The following is a 20,029-nucleotide window of genomic DNA, read 5'->3' as shown; positions in this document are numbered from 1 at the left end:
CTTCAAATAGTTTTGACTGCCTGTCAGAAGGAAAAGTATCAAAAATAAAACAATTGTAGTGTAATTCCTGCAAAAAAAAATCATATTTTGCAATTGTTCAATAAAATCTAATAAATTTTAGATTCACAAAACATCTTTCACCGGGTAATGTAACATGGCGTTGCCTTTTGTTGTTTATCAGCTAAACAACATGACAAAAATAAAACTAATGTTTGAATGATTAGATAAAAATTTGTTGTAGTAATTTATGAATTATATTCGTACTTCATATAAATACAACAATCTTAGATCAAATCATTTAAACATTTAGATTATTTTCGTCATGCTGTTTAGCAAAGCTGATCAACAACTTGAAATTTTGAAATTAAATATGTCTTTATTGAACTTTCTTATAATAATTACATTTCATTTACATTCTAAGTGGTATGGCTAATGCTCTTCATCTTTGTTTTATTTTTCGTTTTATTATTAACTGTTCACATTCGTTTATATACTTCAAATTGTTTTACATTTTTGCATTGAATCGAATACATTTGGGTAACAAATTTGCGCTTCGTGAAAGCATGAGGTTCAATGTCACCTAAATCAACTTCTTTTTGAAGAATAAATATTACTACATTGTACAAAAGTTTAGGAAAGAACATTGATGAATAAGATCCTCTACACGCAAAGCCAGTCATTTCTTAATCTTCGGGTGACACTCTTTTTGGAAATTAAATAAATACTGTTATAATAAATTCTACATAAAAATACAAGTACAATTTTTGAAATAATAAATTATTTTTAATGATCAAAAATTAATTCAATTACCAATTGAATACTTGAAATTACACTTATTCACATTAATGACCAAGTAATTAATTAATTACCGAATTACCAGCTTCAAATAAAAGTAAATTATAATTACTTGACAGTCTGAGGACTTGCTGGAAACCCTTAGTTGGCCCGAAAAATTAGGGGGCAAAACATTAAAAAAAAATTCAAAATTTCAATGGATATTCAAGTGCAATCAGCTGAAACAAATTTAAAATACATCCCCTTACGTTAAGAATCTTTTATTAGCATGTTTGGGTTGACTGAAAATTCTTTTGAATTTTTTAATGTTGAAAGTTTTTTTTTTGCTGAAATTTTAGTTTTCGTCAAATCTTACATTTTTTGAAAACTAATGATTGCACTTAACTTAACTAGTATAAAATGTATTTTAAAACACTTTTTGCATTCAAATGTTGAGACGAGACTATCAATTTTTATGTTTTTTTTTATAAACCCCCCTCGACTCCGGACAAAACCGAGGGACAAAAACTTTGAAAATTATTTGCATCTGCCTAATGATTGCAAAACAACTGTACAATTCATTTTAAAATACTTTTTTCATTAAAATGTTGAAGCCATATGGCTCGTAATCTCAATTTTTATACTTTACTTTTATACTTTTATACAACATTTAATTCGACAGCATTAAATATTTGACCTTCCAAAGTACAACTTTATTACTGTGGATAACTTTAACGGATATTGAAATTAATATATTTTGAGCCAAGTCTCACTCAAAAATATGTCCTTGAACATTATTTCTTTATATTTTTAGGTATTTTTTTTTTGTTTAATATATTTAATTTAAATTATAAATACGATACAATTTTAAATATTTCCACAATTTGAGCAATGCCAGTCTTAGCTCAAGTTGCACAAGCTGGCATTCCTCGCTTAGCTCTCCGTTGATATAGCTCGAGGCAAAACGAAACGATCCGTGCAAATCTTCAGCAAAGTGAGAAGTATTATGAGAAATTTAATTGCACTTTGCAGTGCACACACACCCCACACACACATTTTAAACGTGAGCTTCGTTTTTGCGTAGTTGGAAAAGTGTACGGAGAAAAGTCAAGCAAAACACGGCGAGGTCTAAAGCCAGAGGACAACATTTTCTCTAAGCAACACACCCACTCACACACTCCTAGAAGCAAATACAAGAACTAACACACCCCCACTTGTGGGTATCAAACGATCGGGATTTTTTCATACATTTCGAATGTAAAAAAACTATATTCTTTGAAAATACTGAAATTTTTCACAAAACTACGAATTTTTGAAAAAATACTCAAATTTCCGTTTTTACAATGTGGGTATCAAACGATCGAGATTTTTTCATACATTTCGAATGTAATAACAACATTTTTTGAAAATACTGAAAATTTTCACAAAACTACGTATTTTTGAAAAACTTCTCAAAATTTCAGTTTTTACAATATGGGTATCAAATAATCGGGATACCTCTCGTAAAAACGGAAATTTGGAGTATTTTTTCAAAAATACGTAGTTTTGTGAAAATTTTGAGTATTTTCGTTTTTTTAATAACTTTCGAAATGTATGAAAAAATCCCGATCGTTTGATACCTACATTTTAAAAACAGAAATTTTGAGTATTTTTTTTTGGAAAATGCGTAGTTTTGTGAAAATTTTGAGTATTTTCAAAAAATATTGTTATAACATTCGAAATGTAGGAAAAAATCCCGATCGTTTGATACCCACATTGCAAAAACGGAAATTTTGAGTATTTTTTTCGAAAATACGTAATTTGTGAAAATTTTTAGTATTTTCAAAAAATATTGTTTTTAGATTAGAAATAAATGAAAAAAAACCGATCGTTTAATACCCATATTGAAAAAACGGAAATTTAGATTTTTTTTCGAAAATACGTAGTTTTGTGAAAATTAAGAGTATTTTCTAAAAATGTTGTTATTACAATCGAAATGTATGAAAAAATCCCGATCGTTTGATACCCATATTGTAAAAAATGAAATTTTTAAGTATTTTTTCGAAAAAACGAAGTTTTGTGAAAATTTTGAGTATTTTCTATAAATGTTGTTATTACATCAAACATGTAAGAAAAAAACTGATCGTTTGATACCCATATTGCAATAACAATATATTTTTGACTTCTTTAGAGAAAAAATTTCGCATTTTCGAAATACAGGAAAAATACGTATTTTTGTGAAAACTTTCATGAAATAATAATTTTAATGGATAGCTGACATCATCCCGATTCCAAAACACTATAATTTTTTGATGTTTGCATGATTTTTCGTACGATTAAAGCCAATGTCTCACATATAGCCAAAATCCCATAAGCTCTGTGCCTCGGTTATGCACGCCTCGGTTTTGCATCCCCCATATGCGGTGCTAAACCGAGGCACGACTGTATCAAATACATTCCCTTACGTTTATCATCATTATTAGCATGTTTGGATTGACTTAAAGTTCTTTTGATTTTTTTTAAACTTTTCGATGTTTAGTATCGCTGAAAGTTTTTTTCTGAAATTTTAGTTTTCTTCAAATCTTACATTTTTTTGAAAACTAATGATTGCAAAACATTTGAACTAGTGTAAAATTCATTTTAAAACACTATCATTTTTCATTTTTTTTAATTCACCCCCTCCCTCCCCCTCGATTCCGGCCAGAACCGACAAAAAGTTTGAAAATTATTTGAATCGGCTTAATGATTGCAAAACAACTGGACATGTATACAATGCATTTTAAAATACTTTTTTCATTAAAATGTTGAAGCCATGACTCGTAATCGCAATTTTTATACTTTTTTTCCTTGAATATTATTTCTTTATATTTTTATGTATTTTTTTGTTTAATATATTTAATTTAAATTATAAATAACATATACAATTTGAAATATTTCCTCAGCTACAACTTGAAGCACAAGCTGGCATTCCTCGCTTAGCTCTCCGTTGATAAAGCTCGAGGCAAAACGAAACGATCCGTGCAAATCTTCAGCAAAGTGAGAAGTATTATGAGAAATTTAATTGCACTTTGCAGTGCACATACACGCTCACACACACATTTTAAACGTGAGTTTCGTTGTTGCGTAGTTGGAAAAGTCAAGCAAAACACGGCGAGGTCTAAAGCCAGAGGACAACATTTTCTCTAAGCAACACACCCACTCGCACACTCCCAAAAGCAAATACACATACTAACACACCCCCACTTGTGTTTTCGTGCGCACTTTGTTAGTATGCTCTTTGACTGGGCGTCCCTAGCACTAGTCTTACCAAGATTGTAGATTGCATAAAGTATGCAAACAATTCTGCAGAACATGGCGGGTGTCGTCACTAGCATCGGAAGTGGGCAACGTAGATCGCTGCCTCCTAAATTAATGCTTTTTGATGATGCAGTCTTGTGGGGGTAGATGATGCGATGGTGGGGGTGTCTTCGGGAATAATTATTAGAACTAAACAGCGACTAATTGGACGCGCGAAACGGTGAATTCCAGAACTAAGGTTGCTGTCGTCAGGTGTCGTTCAGTGAAGGTGAGATTTGTTGATTTTCAACTAAACTTTTACCAAATGAGCCACAATGCTTGGGAGGGCTATTTAAAAAAAAATGTTAAAATATAAAAGTTGAATCAATATTATCACTATTTAAGTAATCTTTCCCTATTAAATGAAAGTATAATTAATCAGCTGACCTCATTTCCTCATACAATTTCCTAAAGCTCACTTTAATTACGGCACACTAGCCAATTCATCCTCACCCAGACTTAAAACCGTAAGCTCCGGAAGCAACTCCGGACAAAACCAAGTTTGTCGGTGTCCCACACTGCCGTAAGTGCAGTCATTTCAAGTTCTGCATCATTTGGCGTGCACCAACCTTGGCCAATTGGGAAGAATCAATGCAGCCCCAAAAGCAGTGCAAAATACCGACAAAATCCAGCCAGCCAGCAAAACCTCATAAAACAAACATCCGTTCTTTGCTTTTGCTCTCTGAGTCTCTGTTGGACGGTTGGAAATTGCTTCAGGTCTCTGCTGCATTCCGGAACCAAACAATTCCAGGACATTCGACATTCCTGGTGTGGGAAGCTCTCGAGGATGCTTCACCAGGAGAAGGGAGAAAACACTCTTCAATCTATAAATATTTTCGAAAGCTCAAGTGGCTTTAGGTTAGGGGAGGATTCTATTCAGTGACAAAATATAAATTGTATGTTCTTCTTGTTAATATAATTAACAAATGCAATGTTGAAGAAAAATCAACAAAAAAAATTTAATTGTGTCGTAATTTAGGAACGACCCCTCCCTCCGCAAGTCTCCACAGAGCAACTTTTCGCCCAAGGCGGAAAAGCACGTGGTTTGTCTTATTTCTGGTCGCACGTGTGTGTTGTCTTCGTGTTTCTTTTTCCGGTGGCCACTTTCGCAAATATTTGTCAATTTGCGGAAAAATGCCATGTCAGTGAAAACGTGTTTATTGCAGCGGCAGCCAAGTTTTCTTGGCTGGAAAAACTGCGCCTCTTTCTCTCTCTTGGAAATATATGAGGGAAACGTTTTTCGGTGATTACCAAAAGTGTTGAAGGAGGAGGAGGGATGACAGTTTGAGGGAAAATATGGCACTCGTGGGCCAACGCCACCAGAAAATGGCCAGTCACCGGGAGCACTCGAGATTGATTGTTTGGACGCACACAACAACATGCTCGTTAGCTCTGCTGCCGAGTGGTTCTCGCCAGATTGGAGTGTTTGATCATTTGCTGAACGCGCTGGCGATGGTGCCGGGAACTACTTAGTGGTCGTGTATGGCAGTTATTTTCGAGTGAAATGTGGTTGAGCACAGTGAAAGCTTGAGTAGATAGTTTCGATCAAATTATTGTGTACTAGGGTGACAATAAAAAAATCGGCATTAGGGATATCCTGGAAAGGGATATCCAGGGAATTAACTTTGAAATTTGTTAACGAAATTGGAAAAAGGTTCAAAATTTTTTGAAAAAAAAATCTTTTTTTAAAAAAAACGTCGTCTTTAAACCGCTAATAACTCGTCAGGGTTAACTCGGATTGTTCTGCGGTCTTCGAAAAAGTTGTTTGTCATAAAGCTTAACTCAAGAATTTCACACTTGACAATAATTCAAAACATTTAACAGCACCTTCTGGTAGAATTTTGAAATGTTTGCTTTCCCCATACATTTATGCGGTTTTTCTCATAAAAATTTCAACGATACAAAGCGATAAGGGTCTTAACCGATTTGGCTCAAAATTTGCACAGTTAATTTTTTTTTATCGAAAGAATCGAATCGAATCGAAAGTTTTGAAAAAGTTACATTTTGCGTTTCTCTTTGTTTCGTCGTCCGTGTCTGTCGCGGGTGACCATTAGGGTGCCCAGAATATGGGACTTTTTCTCAAAACCTCGCTCCACAAGCTGATTATTGTTCCTTGAGCTATTTTAGGACTCTGGGCCAAATATAAGCAAAATTGGTGGTGAAGTTTGTATGGGAAAAATTGAAAAAATGTATGGAAAACTCAACTTTCTTACGGTTTAATCTGCACGGTGCGCTACTTTTTTTTCATAATATTATTTTTATTAGGTCCTTTTCGGTACTGGGACCTGGTTAGGACCGAGTCGGCTTTTGTAATTACATTTGACTTGATAATTACAGAGGATCTTGTGTGTAAATGTTAGTGGGAGGGGAGCCGATTACCCGCGGCCTACTCGGGATTAGTAGGGAAGGGATTGATGTTAAAAGACAAAGCGTGGGAAGGGAAGGGGGATTGTGTAGGGGTCTTGGTTGTGTGAAGGTGAGTTATACTAACTGAAGGAAAACTAACTGAAGGAAAACTAACTGGAAGAAAACTAAATAGATATTTTGGATTCTGAGAGGAACTGATAGATCGAAGAGAGAACATCAAGGTCTAGTTGAGATAACGCGTCTCGCATCGGGATTTCTGGTGGTCTTCCTCGGGCCCTGAGGGTATCTTTCAACTTAATTCTGTGAACATGGTGATCTGGACACGCCCATACGAGATGGTCGATGTCCTGATAACCCTGCCCACAGTCGCAAAGGTTCGTATCACTCATGTTGATACGGTAAAGATGAGCCTTGGACGAGTAATGGTTCGACATAAGGCGGGACATCGTTCTGATACGGTGCGCTACTTACATACAAATATTTCCAAAAGTGAGATTCTTATTTAAAATTAAATGCTCTACAACTTTGTAGAACATACCAAAGCTGTAAAACTTGATCCTGAAAAGTTATTAGCGATTTAAAAATGTAATTTTTGTATGAACAACATTTTTTCATCAACTTTAGGCTCGGGTATCAATGGGTTAATCTCAATTAATTTCGCTCAAAATTTGCACAGATGCTTAAAATAACCCAAAAACCTGTTTTCTGCTTGTGGAGCAGGGGGTCATTTTTTCTGGGCACCCTATTGACCATGAATGGGCATGAATAATGACGACCAACTTTTTCAAAACTTTTTTTCGTAAAATCGCGATAACTCGTGATGTTTACAAGCAAACTCCTCATTTTTATATATCAAAATTTTTGTAATTGTCTGTTCTATAATTTTGTAGAACATTGTTACACTTAAAAAATAACCCCGCAAAGTTAGAAAAAAACGAAATTTTAAAATGAAAAAAATTAAATGTTCTCAATGAAAAAATTACACTTCTGGGTTAATGTAGATTCGAAAAGTACATTAACCCTCTACAACCTAACCCCGCCTTTAGACGGGCTTCGATTTTAAAAATCGCCAAAAATCAATTTTCCAACCGATTTTTGATCTGTAAAAAGCATTGGAAAGAAGAACTCTTAAAATTTTAGAAAATTTATGGGTTGGAAGTTTTACTTGTTTTATGTGACTTTGCCAATGTTTTTAAAAATGTCATTTTTTTAGGAGTCAACTTTGGCTGTGTTTTTTACTAACATTTCCTATATTTTCAGTAAAAAGAAGTATGCAGTAATTTTTGTAGTGACCCAGACTATGCCTCTACGCATTTTTTTGCAATTTAAATGATGATGGTGCCATTCTATAGCAGAAAATGTGAAAAACATGCAAAAAAATTTAAAAGTTACTGTAAAAACGTGAAAAAAATAGATAGGCAAAATGTAATTATATTAGGTGGTAGAATAGGCCAAATACTACCAAAAACAAACATAAACTAAACAAGATAAATGCAAACTAAAATACTAAAAATAAAACAAGAAAAACATAAAACAAGAGAAGTAAAGTTTTTCGTAGAACAAAAGTTGCTCAAAATGACCTCCTGAACACGGGAAAAATAAATATTTTCGAAAAAAAAATTTGGGCAGTAGAGGGTTAAATTTCCCATAAAATGACATGTTCCAAAAAAATTTACAGTTGAGTAACGGAAAAGGGCAGAGTTTTTAAAACTGTTTTATTGTTCTATTCAATGAAAAATAAGTTTTTTCGGAACTCTGAGTACGCCATCAAATCGGGCGTCTAATTTTACATAAAAGTCCTTTTGACAACAAATTTTTATATCATCACCATTTCAGTCTGCAAATTATTGAAAAACACCTCTTTTTTCGCATGTTCAAAAATGGAAGGGGTCGTACCGCCCCTCCGTCACGAGATATCAAAAAACGGACCTCGGATTCGTGATCAGGGACAAAAGTTACCCCTTAGGATAAAGTTTCACGCAAATCGAAGAGGGGTCGTGGCAACTGCTGTGTGAGTTTATTTTAAAAAAAATGTTACTTGAAACATATCGAAAATGTGTTCTTTTAAAAACTCAATAAAGATTCAAAATTAAATAAGCAATTGAAAAAGCTAAAAAAAAATTGATAAGGTATGTTACTGGTAAAACTTTCCTTTTTCTTATTTTTATAATGATTGTTCGGAAATTTCAAGTCATTTTTTAAAATAAATTATTGTTACATTTTCATTTGATGTTTTTTGGCTTTAGTTGATGCTTTTCGGTGAGAAATGCAACAAAATTCTTCTTCGTAACGTTTCGGCCTACTTCTTGGTTTCGGCCATCTTCACATTATATTAAAACACAAACACAAACTAAAAGAGAATCAACCGAAAAAATCACGGCACGACTCTCAGTTAGCTGACACGACCCAGACACTCCAGCAGGAGTAGCACGGTCTGGAATAGGTTTTTTGGTAACTTAAGTGTTTTTCATATTTGTGACCTTTTGATTAAGATTTTATTTTTTGTATTTTTGTATTTTTGTGTCCAGAGCCAAAAAAACAAAAATTCTCGGTGACCAAAACTATCAAACATTTTCATTTGAAGTAAAATTTACAATCAAACATAATTTTAAATATTTCAAAAAATATAACGTTTTCGACGAGATCCGTAAATTCCCGAATCATTTGTTTGAGAAACGTTGAAAATAGATCACATATGAAAATAATAATTCGAGAAATTTTCTGATAATCTCAGAAAATTTATTTTTAAGTAAGGTAATAATTAAAGGCTTAATAAGAGGGGTTGAAAGGGATAATTAATTAGATTAAATTTTAATCAAAAAATGTATAGTTTTCAGAATTTTTTAATAATCGGATCGGATTGGAATTATGAAAAAAAAAATTATTTCAAAAAAAAAATCTCATGAACTATTTCAAGAACTGCTTATGTTTCATAAAACAAAAAAAAACTTGTTTATGAGAAACAAGAAATGATTTGTTTAAAATAATATGATTTGGTTTTTTTATTTCATCATTTTTGTTATTATTTTTTTTAAATTGATTATGATTTGAACAACGGAAAACCGACAGTTTTTTAAGCAACCAGAATATTCAAAATGACAATTTTTCATACCATTGGTTAAACATTTGAAAAAAAGAAATCACAAAATATTACCAAAATAGCTCATTTAGCCGCATTCGACATTTTGTCCACTTTAAACCTTTTGCCTTTTTGGCATTCGACCTTTTGTGTTTCGAAAATATCTAGATACAATAGAAAATCAAGATTCAAGATTCAAGATTCAAGATTCAAGATTCAGACTCATCAGAATTTTGCAAAACAAGAAGAAGGCAATTCAACCCACTTTGCATCAATAACACAATTTTCCCGTAATCCTGTTGCGCAGCCCCGCCGGAAGTCAACACTTAAACAGAAATAAACTTTACATTCCAAAGCTGCTTGTGCAGCAGAACTTGCAGCATATTGTTTCCAACCGGAGCTTTTCAGAGGCAAAACAAACGAAACTACTCCGACTCCTGTCTCGTCGCCGTGCCCAAAGTGGAACAAAGCTTCTTACCCTCTTACGAAAACGGGAAACAACAAACTTACGCTGGGAATGCGAGCGAAAACTAAATCCTTTCTTTAAGCTTTGTTGCAATCCATGTCGGAAAATGGCGCACAAACATAAGCTTGGAAGGTAAAGCTCTCTTCTGATGGTAGTGTGCAGCGTGGCGTAATGAAGAAGTTGCAAGTTTGTGCAAATTTTGTGTTGCTTGGTTGTGTTTTGATAACGTTGCTCTAAAGGAGTGAGGAGGAGATATAAACAGGAAGGAATCGTACCTCACTTTCATGTAAACAAGAATTCCCCAACTTGAAATTAACATCCTCAGCAAACACAGTGTATCGACACCGGATGTTAGAGTGCTTGTGAGGTTATTTGTGTGTGTTTGTTTGTTTGTGTGAACATTGTTACATCTGTTATTTATAGCATTGCACGAAGAAGTGGCGTTGTATCGTTTCCAATTCATGCATACTTACATGAACAACAGTAAAGCTCACCATTCCTTTTACACGTGTTTTACCAAGAGAAAAGCTCCGGGGCAAAACTTTGTTCTCGGAGTTGCACTAAAAAAGAGGAAATGTCTCGAAGGAAAGGCAAACAAAACACGTGAACACACACACACAGGCAGACAGAGGAAGTCTGGGTTGCCATATTTCCCGGTGTAATCCGCTCAGGACAGGAACTCGAGCAAACTTTACGAGAAGCTTAAAAAAGAACATTCCCTGCCGGCAAGATTGGCCCAAATAAGAGTATTTCGATATTGGAAAATAAAATTTTATTCCCTTTTTCCCAGTTTTTCCTTTCATCTTATGGCTTCCTCCTCCTGCTTGTTCCTTTCTCGAATCACCCATTCATTCAAACGAGGAAAAATTGTAACGGTTATTTTCCACCGGTTGATTCGTCCGCTGCGGATGGTCCTTCTCCGAGTCCGGGGCCGAACATTTCAAAGGCATCTCTTAAAACCTTCTTCTTGGGGTCGAAAAACAATGGCAATGTCTATGTTTGGGATAGGTACTTGGATGGCGCAGGAAATGGTCTCTACTTTTGGCTTCTCGAATGGCGGCTTTTCATTCCGGAAATAGCCTTTTGGACGGAAATTGTGGGTGTTGAATTGCTTGGAAAGATGTTGTTGTTATGGAACAGATGTTTTGAGAAAGATGGTTGATTGGAGGATTGATGTCATTGCAAAAATGAGAACAGAAAGTATTTCCATTCGTCATCTAACACAGCTAAAAAAGTAGTAATCCAGCTGCGTGTAAATGGCCTGGGTGTAAAATAAATATTGCATTATTTTATGCAATTTTATGTGATTTTACACTCTGAAACATGTAGCCCATCAGTATGAGAAACCTACTTGACCTAAATGTCAAGCTCATATATGTGTTTATCCTTACAGCTCTTCATCGGTCTGATGGCCGAGTGGGCTAAGGCGCCAGTCCTTACTGTTGGTGCTGGGTTTGAATCCCGTCGGTAGCAACTTTTTTTTGTGTGTTGCAAAAATTGTACATGCAGTGTGTAATATTAAATGTTTATTTTGACGAAGGTGATGTGCATGTTTTTGCATGCGATTTTACCATCGGATTTTTTACTGTGAACTTAACAGTAATAAGAAGGTCATGATTATGATTCCGCATGAATTGAGAATACTCTAATATTGCCAAAGACTGGCCTTTTCAACCTTTATAATAAATCCTACAGTTTCAAATCCCAACACCTTCCTCACTTTCATCTACTCAATATTTACCCACTTGTTTGCTCCACTTTTCTCTTCGAACAAATTGCCTTTTCTCGTTTTCCAAACGGGACACAAACATTCGTTCGTTAGTTAGGAACCCAACTTTTCGCACCCACTTGGGCGAATAGTCAAAACTCGTCAACATTTCTCAGCACCTGGTGGGGGACTCGAGAGACGTGTCTCACCCACGCGAAAAAAAGCCCCCCGGCAGCTTTTTCCCGCGTGCCAACGAGGGGAACGTGGCGTGTTGTCAAGTGTTGACAAAAACTTTTTCCGAGAATGTTTCCCGATTTTTTTTCTTCTTGGGAAAGAAGAGAAGTCTCACTTGATATTATTTTTTTCCCGAGGACTCTCTTCACCAATCTGAATAGCGTGACAGCAAGCGACAAAATAAGCAGCTCAGATTTGCACATTTCTGCTTGGCTGGAAGGTTTTTTTTTCTTCTTATTTCTTTTCTCTCTCGTCACAAATAAATAAAAAGAACGACTTTGCTGTGTGCCTTCAGCGATTTCTAGAACCATTCCACCACCACCCGTGGGCCCGCAAGGCACTTCCGGTGCCAAGTGCAGTGTGACACACTTAGGGAGAAGGTGATCTCGGACAGCGGATTCAGTTGTATGACATCGTGGTCATAAATTGTTTTATGTCATGAACTGTGTTATCTGTAAATAAATATTAACTCATGTTTGAATTATTTATAGGCGTCAACTCAAAAATCATCACAGATTTTGAACATAATAGAAGCTTTCCGCGAGGTTTTTCGATCAACGTACACGGCTTGGCTGAGAAAAAATATTATAAACCGAGATACCCCATTGAAGAAAATAGACGTAGAAAGTTGTGTTTTACCGGCCTGAATCAGAATCTATAAATATAAAAATATTCTATCGATGAAAATTGCGATTTTAAAAATGTTAGGGTTTTTGATTTTGGTGCGGATTTTTAATTGATGTGGCCTTATAGTTGGATCGATCTTTAAAAAAATATTTGTTACAACAAATTTGTAGAGAAATCTATCACCTTTAAAACGCTTTTTAGGGATTGTAAAACCGTTTTGATTGTCGAAAGATATTCCACTTTAAAGACATCCGTCTTTTATGCGAACTTCGTTTGACCTTGAACCTTTGGGACCATGTCAGTTACTCAAAAATCTGCCAAAATTTGGTTGTCTTTAAAGTTCTTTTGACATTCATAACGGATTTACAAACCCTAAAAAGCGTTTTAAGGTGAGGGATTTCTCAACAAATTTGTAATGAAAAATATTGTTCATAGATCGATCCACCTATATAAGGCCAGATCAATAAAAAAAATCCGCAGGAAAAAACAGAAACCTTAAAATTTTTAAAAACGCAATTTTCATCGATAGAATATTTTTAGGTGAAAATAATCAGAGCCGACAGGTTATTATTTTCTATTCTTCTTAAAATTATTTTTATATAAGGTTTAATCATTTTCATTTCGAAAATCCCACATATTCAAAACCAAGTTAAATCTAAATTTTCAAAATGTGCGAAATGCAACCTTCCCAAAGTTGTATCTTGTCTTATTTTGCACATTATGATGAGTAAATAACACAAAAAAAAATCAAATTATTCGCTCTACAGCATTGCCTTGGCGTTCTCGATTGCGAGATTCCTAATCGAAACTAGGTATCCGAAGGCTTGATTGTTGAGGCAATTGCAAACCTCTTTTTACATCTTAGCTTCCATCCACCCCGGGATTCGAACTGACGACCTTTGGATTGTTAGTCCAACTAACTGCCTGCAAGCGACTCCACCGAGGCAGGACCCAGGGAGACGACTCCTACACCTGGACTGAACTAACGACCTAACCTTTTTTAGGTTAGTCCGGGGCCAACATTCACTTCCCGTCCGACGGAAGACGTGATCAGACAAATCTCGTCTCGAAAAATGCCACCGGGACCGTCTGGGATCGAACCCAGGCCGACTGGGTGAGAGGCAATCACGCTTACCCCTACACCACGGTAAATAACACATGAAATACATTATTTGACAAGCTTGCTGAATAGTTGTTAAAAAGGAATTGAATACGAAAAAAAATATTAAAAATAGATATCTCAGCCATTTCTCGATGAATCATTTCGCTCTTAGAAGCATCGGAAAGTAAATTTTCAATAAAACATTTTTGAAAATAGCGATGACTATTTTTATCCTGAAAAGTTTGTTCTCGAAAACACGCCGTGAGTTCTGTCAAGCAATGTTTGAAAAATTGGCACATGAATTTTTTTTCACGGTTTTTAAATTAACTTTTTTTTTTTAATTAATTTCTTGCAATCCGTATTTTCTTTTATTTGAATCTCGTGATATCTTATGGGAAGAAAAACCGCAACTTTTGAACCAATGAAAAGTTTTTACCAAAATTTTACCGCCGAGTTGTGTTCAAAAAAAGATTTTATTTTGGAAAAATGCAAATCATACAAAAAATTGTCAAAGTAAAACATAAGATGAAGTGAAAGTTTTGATCCTTTAAAAAAACATATTTTGAAAATGTTGGAATTAAGCCTAACGTTATATTGAATACTTGGCCCTTATGTTGGAGATCTTAAAATTTCACAAAGGTTTCATTGATTACGATGAAAATTGGTCCATTAGTTGCTAAAACAGAGCAGATTTTTCAATATATGAAAGAAATCTTTCGATTTTTAACATATTTTTGCCACCGAATGTTAGATTACAGCGATTTTTTGCTGTTTTCGATTTTTAAAAATAGTGACCATGAGAACCCAGTTCTGAAAGTATTTTATTTTAAAGTTATAAAAAGGTGCCATTAAATTGTTAAAGATACATTAAAGATTGGACCTCTGGTTGCTGGGCGGCTTTAGAGAAAAAGAAACAGGAAAATTGATTTTTTTAAGTCTCACCCAAACAACCCTCCATTTTCTAATGTCGATGTCTCAGCAACTAATGGTCCGATTTTCAATGTTAAAAAATTAAACATTGGTGAAATTATCCGATATTTTCGAAAACAATATTTTGGAACATTTTGGAATAAAGACTAAAATTTCAAAAGGGCCAAACATTAAATATTACGGCAAACATATTGTTTTCAAAGGATCGGAAAATTTCACGAATGTTTCCTTTTATAACATTCAAAATCGGACCATTAGTTGCTGAGACATCGGCATTAGAAAATGGCGGGTTGTTTGAGTGAGACTTTGAAAACTAAAATTTTCTTGTTTTTTTTTATGCCGCTTTATCTCAGCAACCAGAGGTTTAATCTTCAATGTACCTATCCCTGTAATACCTGTAATTTTCGGAAATTAAAACAAATATTGGTTACTCATTGCAATTGTTACTATATTTAAAAATAAAAAAAAACAGCAAATATTTCACTGAAATCAAACTTCCTTTTCTGTATCTAGAAAAATGAGGTTAAAAAACGCTATTTAAAAAAAACATAACTTGGTGCAAATGTTTTGACCATATTTTTCTATGGCTTCAAAGTTGCGGGGTTCTAGAGAATAAAAAAAAGTTGCGGGGTTTAGTCCCCTAAAACATATTTAAAAAAACACGAAAATCATAGAATACGAATTTTGGGAAATTATGTATTTGTAAATAAAAAGTTCCGTGTACCTATTTCTTTAAATCGATAACTACAACTTTGCTGAAAACACAAGATTCTTTCAAAAGTTACAGATTTTCGATTTTTTTAAGTACCATTTTTGTTTGGACAGCTGCCAAAATTGTCACAAATGGCTTTTTTGGCTATGGGGAAGACATTCACAAGTTTGAGTCGATACAAAAATTAAAAATGCACAAAATTCAGCCGATTTCTTAGACAATTGCTCAAATCAGTTCTTTTGTTTAAACTAAAATTTCTCTCATTTCACAACAACCAATATGAAAAATCCAACAGTGGTCGCAGCAAGGAAGGTCACGGCACCGGAAATAGAAGTGTGGCAGCAACTGGGTGGAAGTGAGGGAATGCCAAGTACTTTTCCCAGCTTTTCCGCATGTATTTCCGAGGAAAGTCACTCTCGCAATTGGAGTGGCCGGGGATGTCAGTCTGCCACAGCCACCGCGTGGAGAACTGCTTGTTAGCGATATTTGCTCAAGGGGGGAGGGGGAGGGACTTTTCCGGCCACGTGTTGGAAGGTGCCTCGAGTTGGCGCCACCAGAATTACGGCTTATGTTTGAGAAATTTGAATAACCTTGAAAAGTTTAATTGATTTTATGCATGTAAATTTCAGCAAAGTTATGGAATTGATGTGAGGGAAATGAAGAAAAAAACAGTCTCAGGTTTCTTCAGTGGAATCAGTGGAAAAGGGACTGTCAAAAAGAATGCTGACGATGTTTGGCAAACACTTTTCAGGAAAACTGTTGGAGGGTAAACAAGAGTTACTACAGAAAGCTCCCGGAAACGGAAGTTGGAATTGGCTGTTGCTTTTGGAGATAGAGTGAGTGAATGCCATCTTTAAGACTTGTTGATGAACTGTAGGTTGAGCCAATTACGGGAAACGTTACACTTTTCTGTTCAACGTTTTGTATGTTGTTGTTTATTTTATTAACGTGACTTTAACCTACAGAGGTCATTCGTCACGTTTTGTATGACGTCAGTATGATTCCATACCATTTCGTACGTATTTAATTTGAATTCTTAATTTTGCGGAAATTTCTTAAACCTATTAAAGTCACTCCGGTATAAAAGAAGACTCTTGACCTCAAGTGTTGACTGACGAACCTGGAACAACGCAAAACAATAATTCCTGAACCAAGAACATCGTCACACTTTTCTACTCTGCTAATAACAGCAGTATCATCCTTAGCTGGAGGAGAGTCAACCTTCCGGAGCAGCATTTTAAAAAAGTAAACTTTGCACGGATTTATCGTTCAGAGTGCGCCCTCTGTGTCATCGTTACACACAGTTACGACAGCACTCAGCTATCATTAATTTCTAAATATAAACTCTGCAAGCATTTGCAGGAAGGTACGCTGTGAACAGTGGAATTTGAAACAAAATCAGAGATTGAAATTACATTTTTAAGTATACTTTCAAAATTGTGATAGAGTAGGACAATTAGGACATGCCTAGTCCACAATAGACCGTTTCACAATTGGCACGCGACCCTACCTTCGCCAACGGCAACAACCGAAAAGCCAAAGTGTCAACAAGTCCCGGCGACTGTCAGAAATGCAGCATCAGCCAGCTGCGCGCATAAAAATTAATGATGCTAAAAAAGCGTCTAAATGGAAATTAAGCAAATTAAATATTTAGTCTGCCGCTTCGGTCGGTTCGTCGTCATCTCGACGTCGTCGTGCTATCTTGTCGCACCCGCCATTTCGACGTTCCGAGAAAAACGCGTTTTAATGTTTGACCTTGAATAAACAAAAACGAGAGCACGCATTGTAAACAATTACAAACACGTTTTGTTTGGTTGACCATTCTGTGCATTGCCCCGAAGTTTGATTGTATTTGGTTGCCGGAGTCCCGAGTTATAATTTCAAATGTTTACGGTAGTCTCACTTGTACGTGCGTCAAACGCATCCTGACCTGAAATCCCTTCGCTTTTTGTCGCACTTACATCAATTTTCAGGGAGTGACAAGATAGCACGACAAGATTGAAACTACTTTCATATGAAAAGTGACAAAAATTTTCGGAGCTTTTTTGGTTTTCATAGAATATCTCAGGATTGAAATCGAATTTTGGGGATCTGTGAAGGTCAAAAGGTGAGGCATTGTGAGCTGCACAAAATGGCGTTCTTAACTCAATTTGGTCCAAAATGCACGTACGACAAGTTAGCACGATGGCGACGATCTGATGGAGGAGATGCTCGACACGGACACAAATTCCAGAATGAGCTATATCCAAGAATAATGTAATAATAATGTCAGGGGGGAGGGGGGGGGGGGGGGCTCTCCACAACAATTTCTACGAACGGACGGACAATGATGTCGGTGAATCTCGGACCGAGAACTCATCCCAACCAACCTGTCCAGATGACAGAGTCCATTCTGGACACAGAACAAGAGAGTGTTGTTCTGGTTGGCGAGGTGGGTTGGCCCAGTGTTTGTTTTTCCTGAGCTATTTATGTTTGCCCGCATCGTCCTGGCAGGCGATGGAATCCTTAACAAAGTGCTACCACGCCGGAATCGTTTTGGGTTGGTTGGGGTTTGCCCTCCGAGACCACGGACAAATAACTCTAGCTAGATTTTGATGAGCATTAGAAAAGGGATGGTAAACGAATTATTTTGGCTGTAAGAATATTCCAAAAATCCAAGTCAATTTTGGGAGAGAGTAAGTAATGTATTTTAATATAAATTTAATTCAAAATACTTTATTGGGCATTAACAAAGACACACAGTAAAAAAAGTTTGATTAAGAATTGATTGAAAATTTGATGGTTGAATATTACCCCTTTTCATTTAGGTCGACCTCATTTAGAGTCAGTCTAACAAAAAAATAAAATACAAAATTAAAAATCTCTAGAAAAATTGGAAAATTCTTCAGAATAATTCCAATGTGGATTTTTAGATAAAAATCGTTTTCCGAATTCCAAGCCAAAGCCAGGAAATTATTCTGCCCTTAAAATAGCTTTATTTCAGAAATTCCATCATAAACTCACCTGGAAACTTGTACAGCGACACCTCGTTGCAATTAATCTCCAGCAGTGCGGTCTCGTTGGGCAGGCTCGCGCACCGGCACATCGTGTTGATCGGACACTCGTACGAGATATCCTGGTTGGTGTACAGAATGTTCCGGTTGTCGAGCTTCCACGCGGCCACCCCGGCCAACGGTGGCCACCCCAGCCGTGTTCGTGCCGTGGTCACCACCAGCGCCACTAGCGCCACCAACCCCAACCGATCCATCATTTTCCTATTTTATGGGATCGGTCACACACACACCCGCACACTCACTTCCTCACACACAGAGTGACACCCGACACTGAATCAAACTCTGCAACGACCCCCTCAACACACACCCGCGCGGCGGCACTTGGTTTCACACTGTTGCACCGACGATGACTCCCCGCTGGCGGCTGGAGGAAAATCTGAAATTGATAAAGAAAGGAGAAAAAGGCGAATGAATAAAGATCCTGATGGGCGACACCATGATTAACTGAAAATTGTGAAAAATTGATCGTTCAACATGTTTGAGCCTGGGTGGTGGTGGGTGAAGGTTTCCTGATGCGAAAAATTTCTTCTCATTTATTATAACGCTTCCGCCGGCTGGATGCTTTTTTATTCCCCCGAAGAAGTGAAAGGAAATCGTGCGACAATTCGATATCGTTTTGCTTGGTTTGATTAAACAGGTAGCGTACCTTTTATTGGTTTTCAACAAGAATTTGTTTAAGATTCGACGAGTTTTATCTAAAACAGCTATTTAACCCACTACAGCCATTTTTGCCTTCCTCACCTTACTGAGGAAAGGCTATAAAATCACTCGAAAAATGAACTTCTAAATTCGACCTCGTAGACCTACCTTCACGTATACCTATCGACTCAGAATCAAATTCTGAGCAAATGTCTGTGCGTGTGTATGTCTGTAAGTCCGTGCACCGAAAAAAATGCACTCGATTATCTCCGGACTGGCTGAACCGATTTGGGCCGTTCTGGTCTCATTCGATCCGTCTTAGGGTCCCACAAGACCTATTTTAACTATTATGAAGTTTTTTTTAAAGTGTTTGTTTTTCCCGTGTGATTTTAAGCAGCTTGATTTGTTTTAGTAAAATCTGCACTTCTCTTGATTCAAGTTTTCTTCATTCATTTTTATATTTGCAATCGAAAATTACTTAAGGGTAGAGTTTTGTTTTTTTACATTCAATGTGATATTATTTTTATCATCAAAATCTATATATATAAAAAATTTCGACGGTTTTGTTCGAACGCGCATCAGTTGATAACGGAAAGTCGGATCGGAGCGCTCTTTGCTGCGTTGGGTTCGTATAAGCCCAAGGAAGGTTCTTACGCTAAAGAGTGACAACTTTGGCCACTCCGGAACCGATTCCGGAAGATCTACAGATTGTATGGGAAAAGCTGCGTAAAATCAAATTTTGATCACAGGAGGCTAAACACGTCAAGAAATGAAAAAATGACAAGACGAAGTTTGTCGAGGTTAGCTTGTTTTATCATATATCTTTTTGTTGCAGTGTTCGAATTTTTACCAAAATATGAGATAGTCACAAACATTTAAAACCAATTTTTCCAAGATTTTTCTTTTAAAGTTAATCTGAAAAATATTTAAATGTTGTAATGTCCTCATATTTATTCCAAGGGTCATGATTTTCGGTTAAAAGGTCAGAAATCACTCACTCATCGCCGAGCAAATCTTTGCCGA

The 20,029-nt window shown here is 36.0% G+C and overlaps 1 protein-coding gene across 1 annotated transcript in view; it reads right to left on the bottom strand.

Annotated features, from left to right (window-relative positions):
* Positions 1-18,915, bottom strand: part of LOC120416879 (chaoptin) — a 187,973-nt gene extending 169,058 nt beyond the window's left edge. The window contains exon 1 of the mRNA XM_039578773.2: positions 18,318-18,915. Within this exon, the coding sequence (XP_039434707.1) occupies positions 18,318-18,564 (247 nt within the window). The 5' untranslated portion in view covers positions 18,565-18,915. The remainder of the gene's footprint in view (positions 1-18,317) is intronic.
* Positions 18,916-20,029: the final 1,114 nt, after the last annotated feature.

The sequence above is a fragment of the Culex pipiens genome, chromosome 2 (genome assembly GCF_016801865.2).
Source record: "Culex pipiens pallens isolate TS chromosome 2, TS_CPP_V2, whole genome shotgun sequence".
NCBI lineage: Eukaryota > Metazoa > Arthropoda > Insecta > Diptera > Culicidae > Culex > Culex pipiens.
The sequence above is the reverse complement of the archived record's forward strand: the minus strand, read 5'-3'. Positions and strand labels throughout refer to the sequence as shown.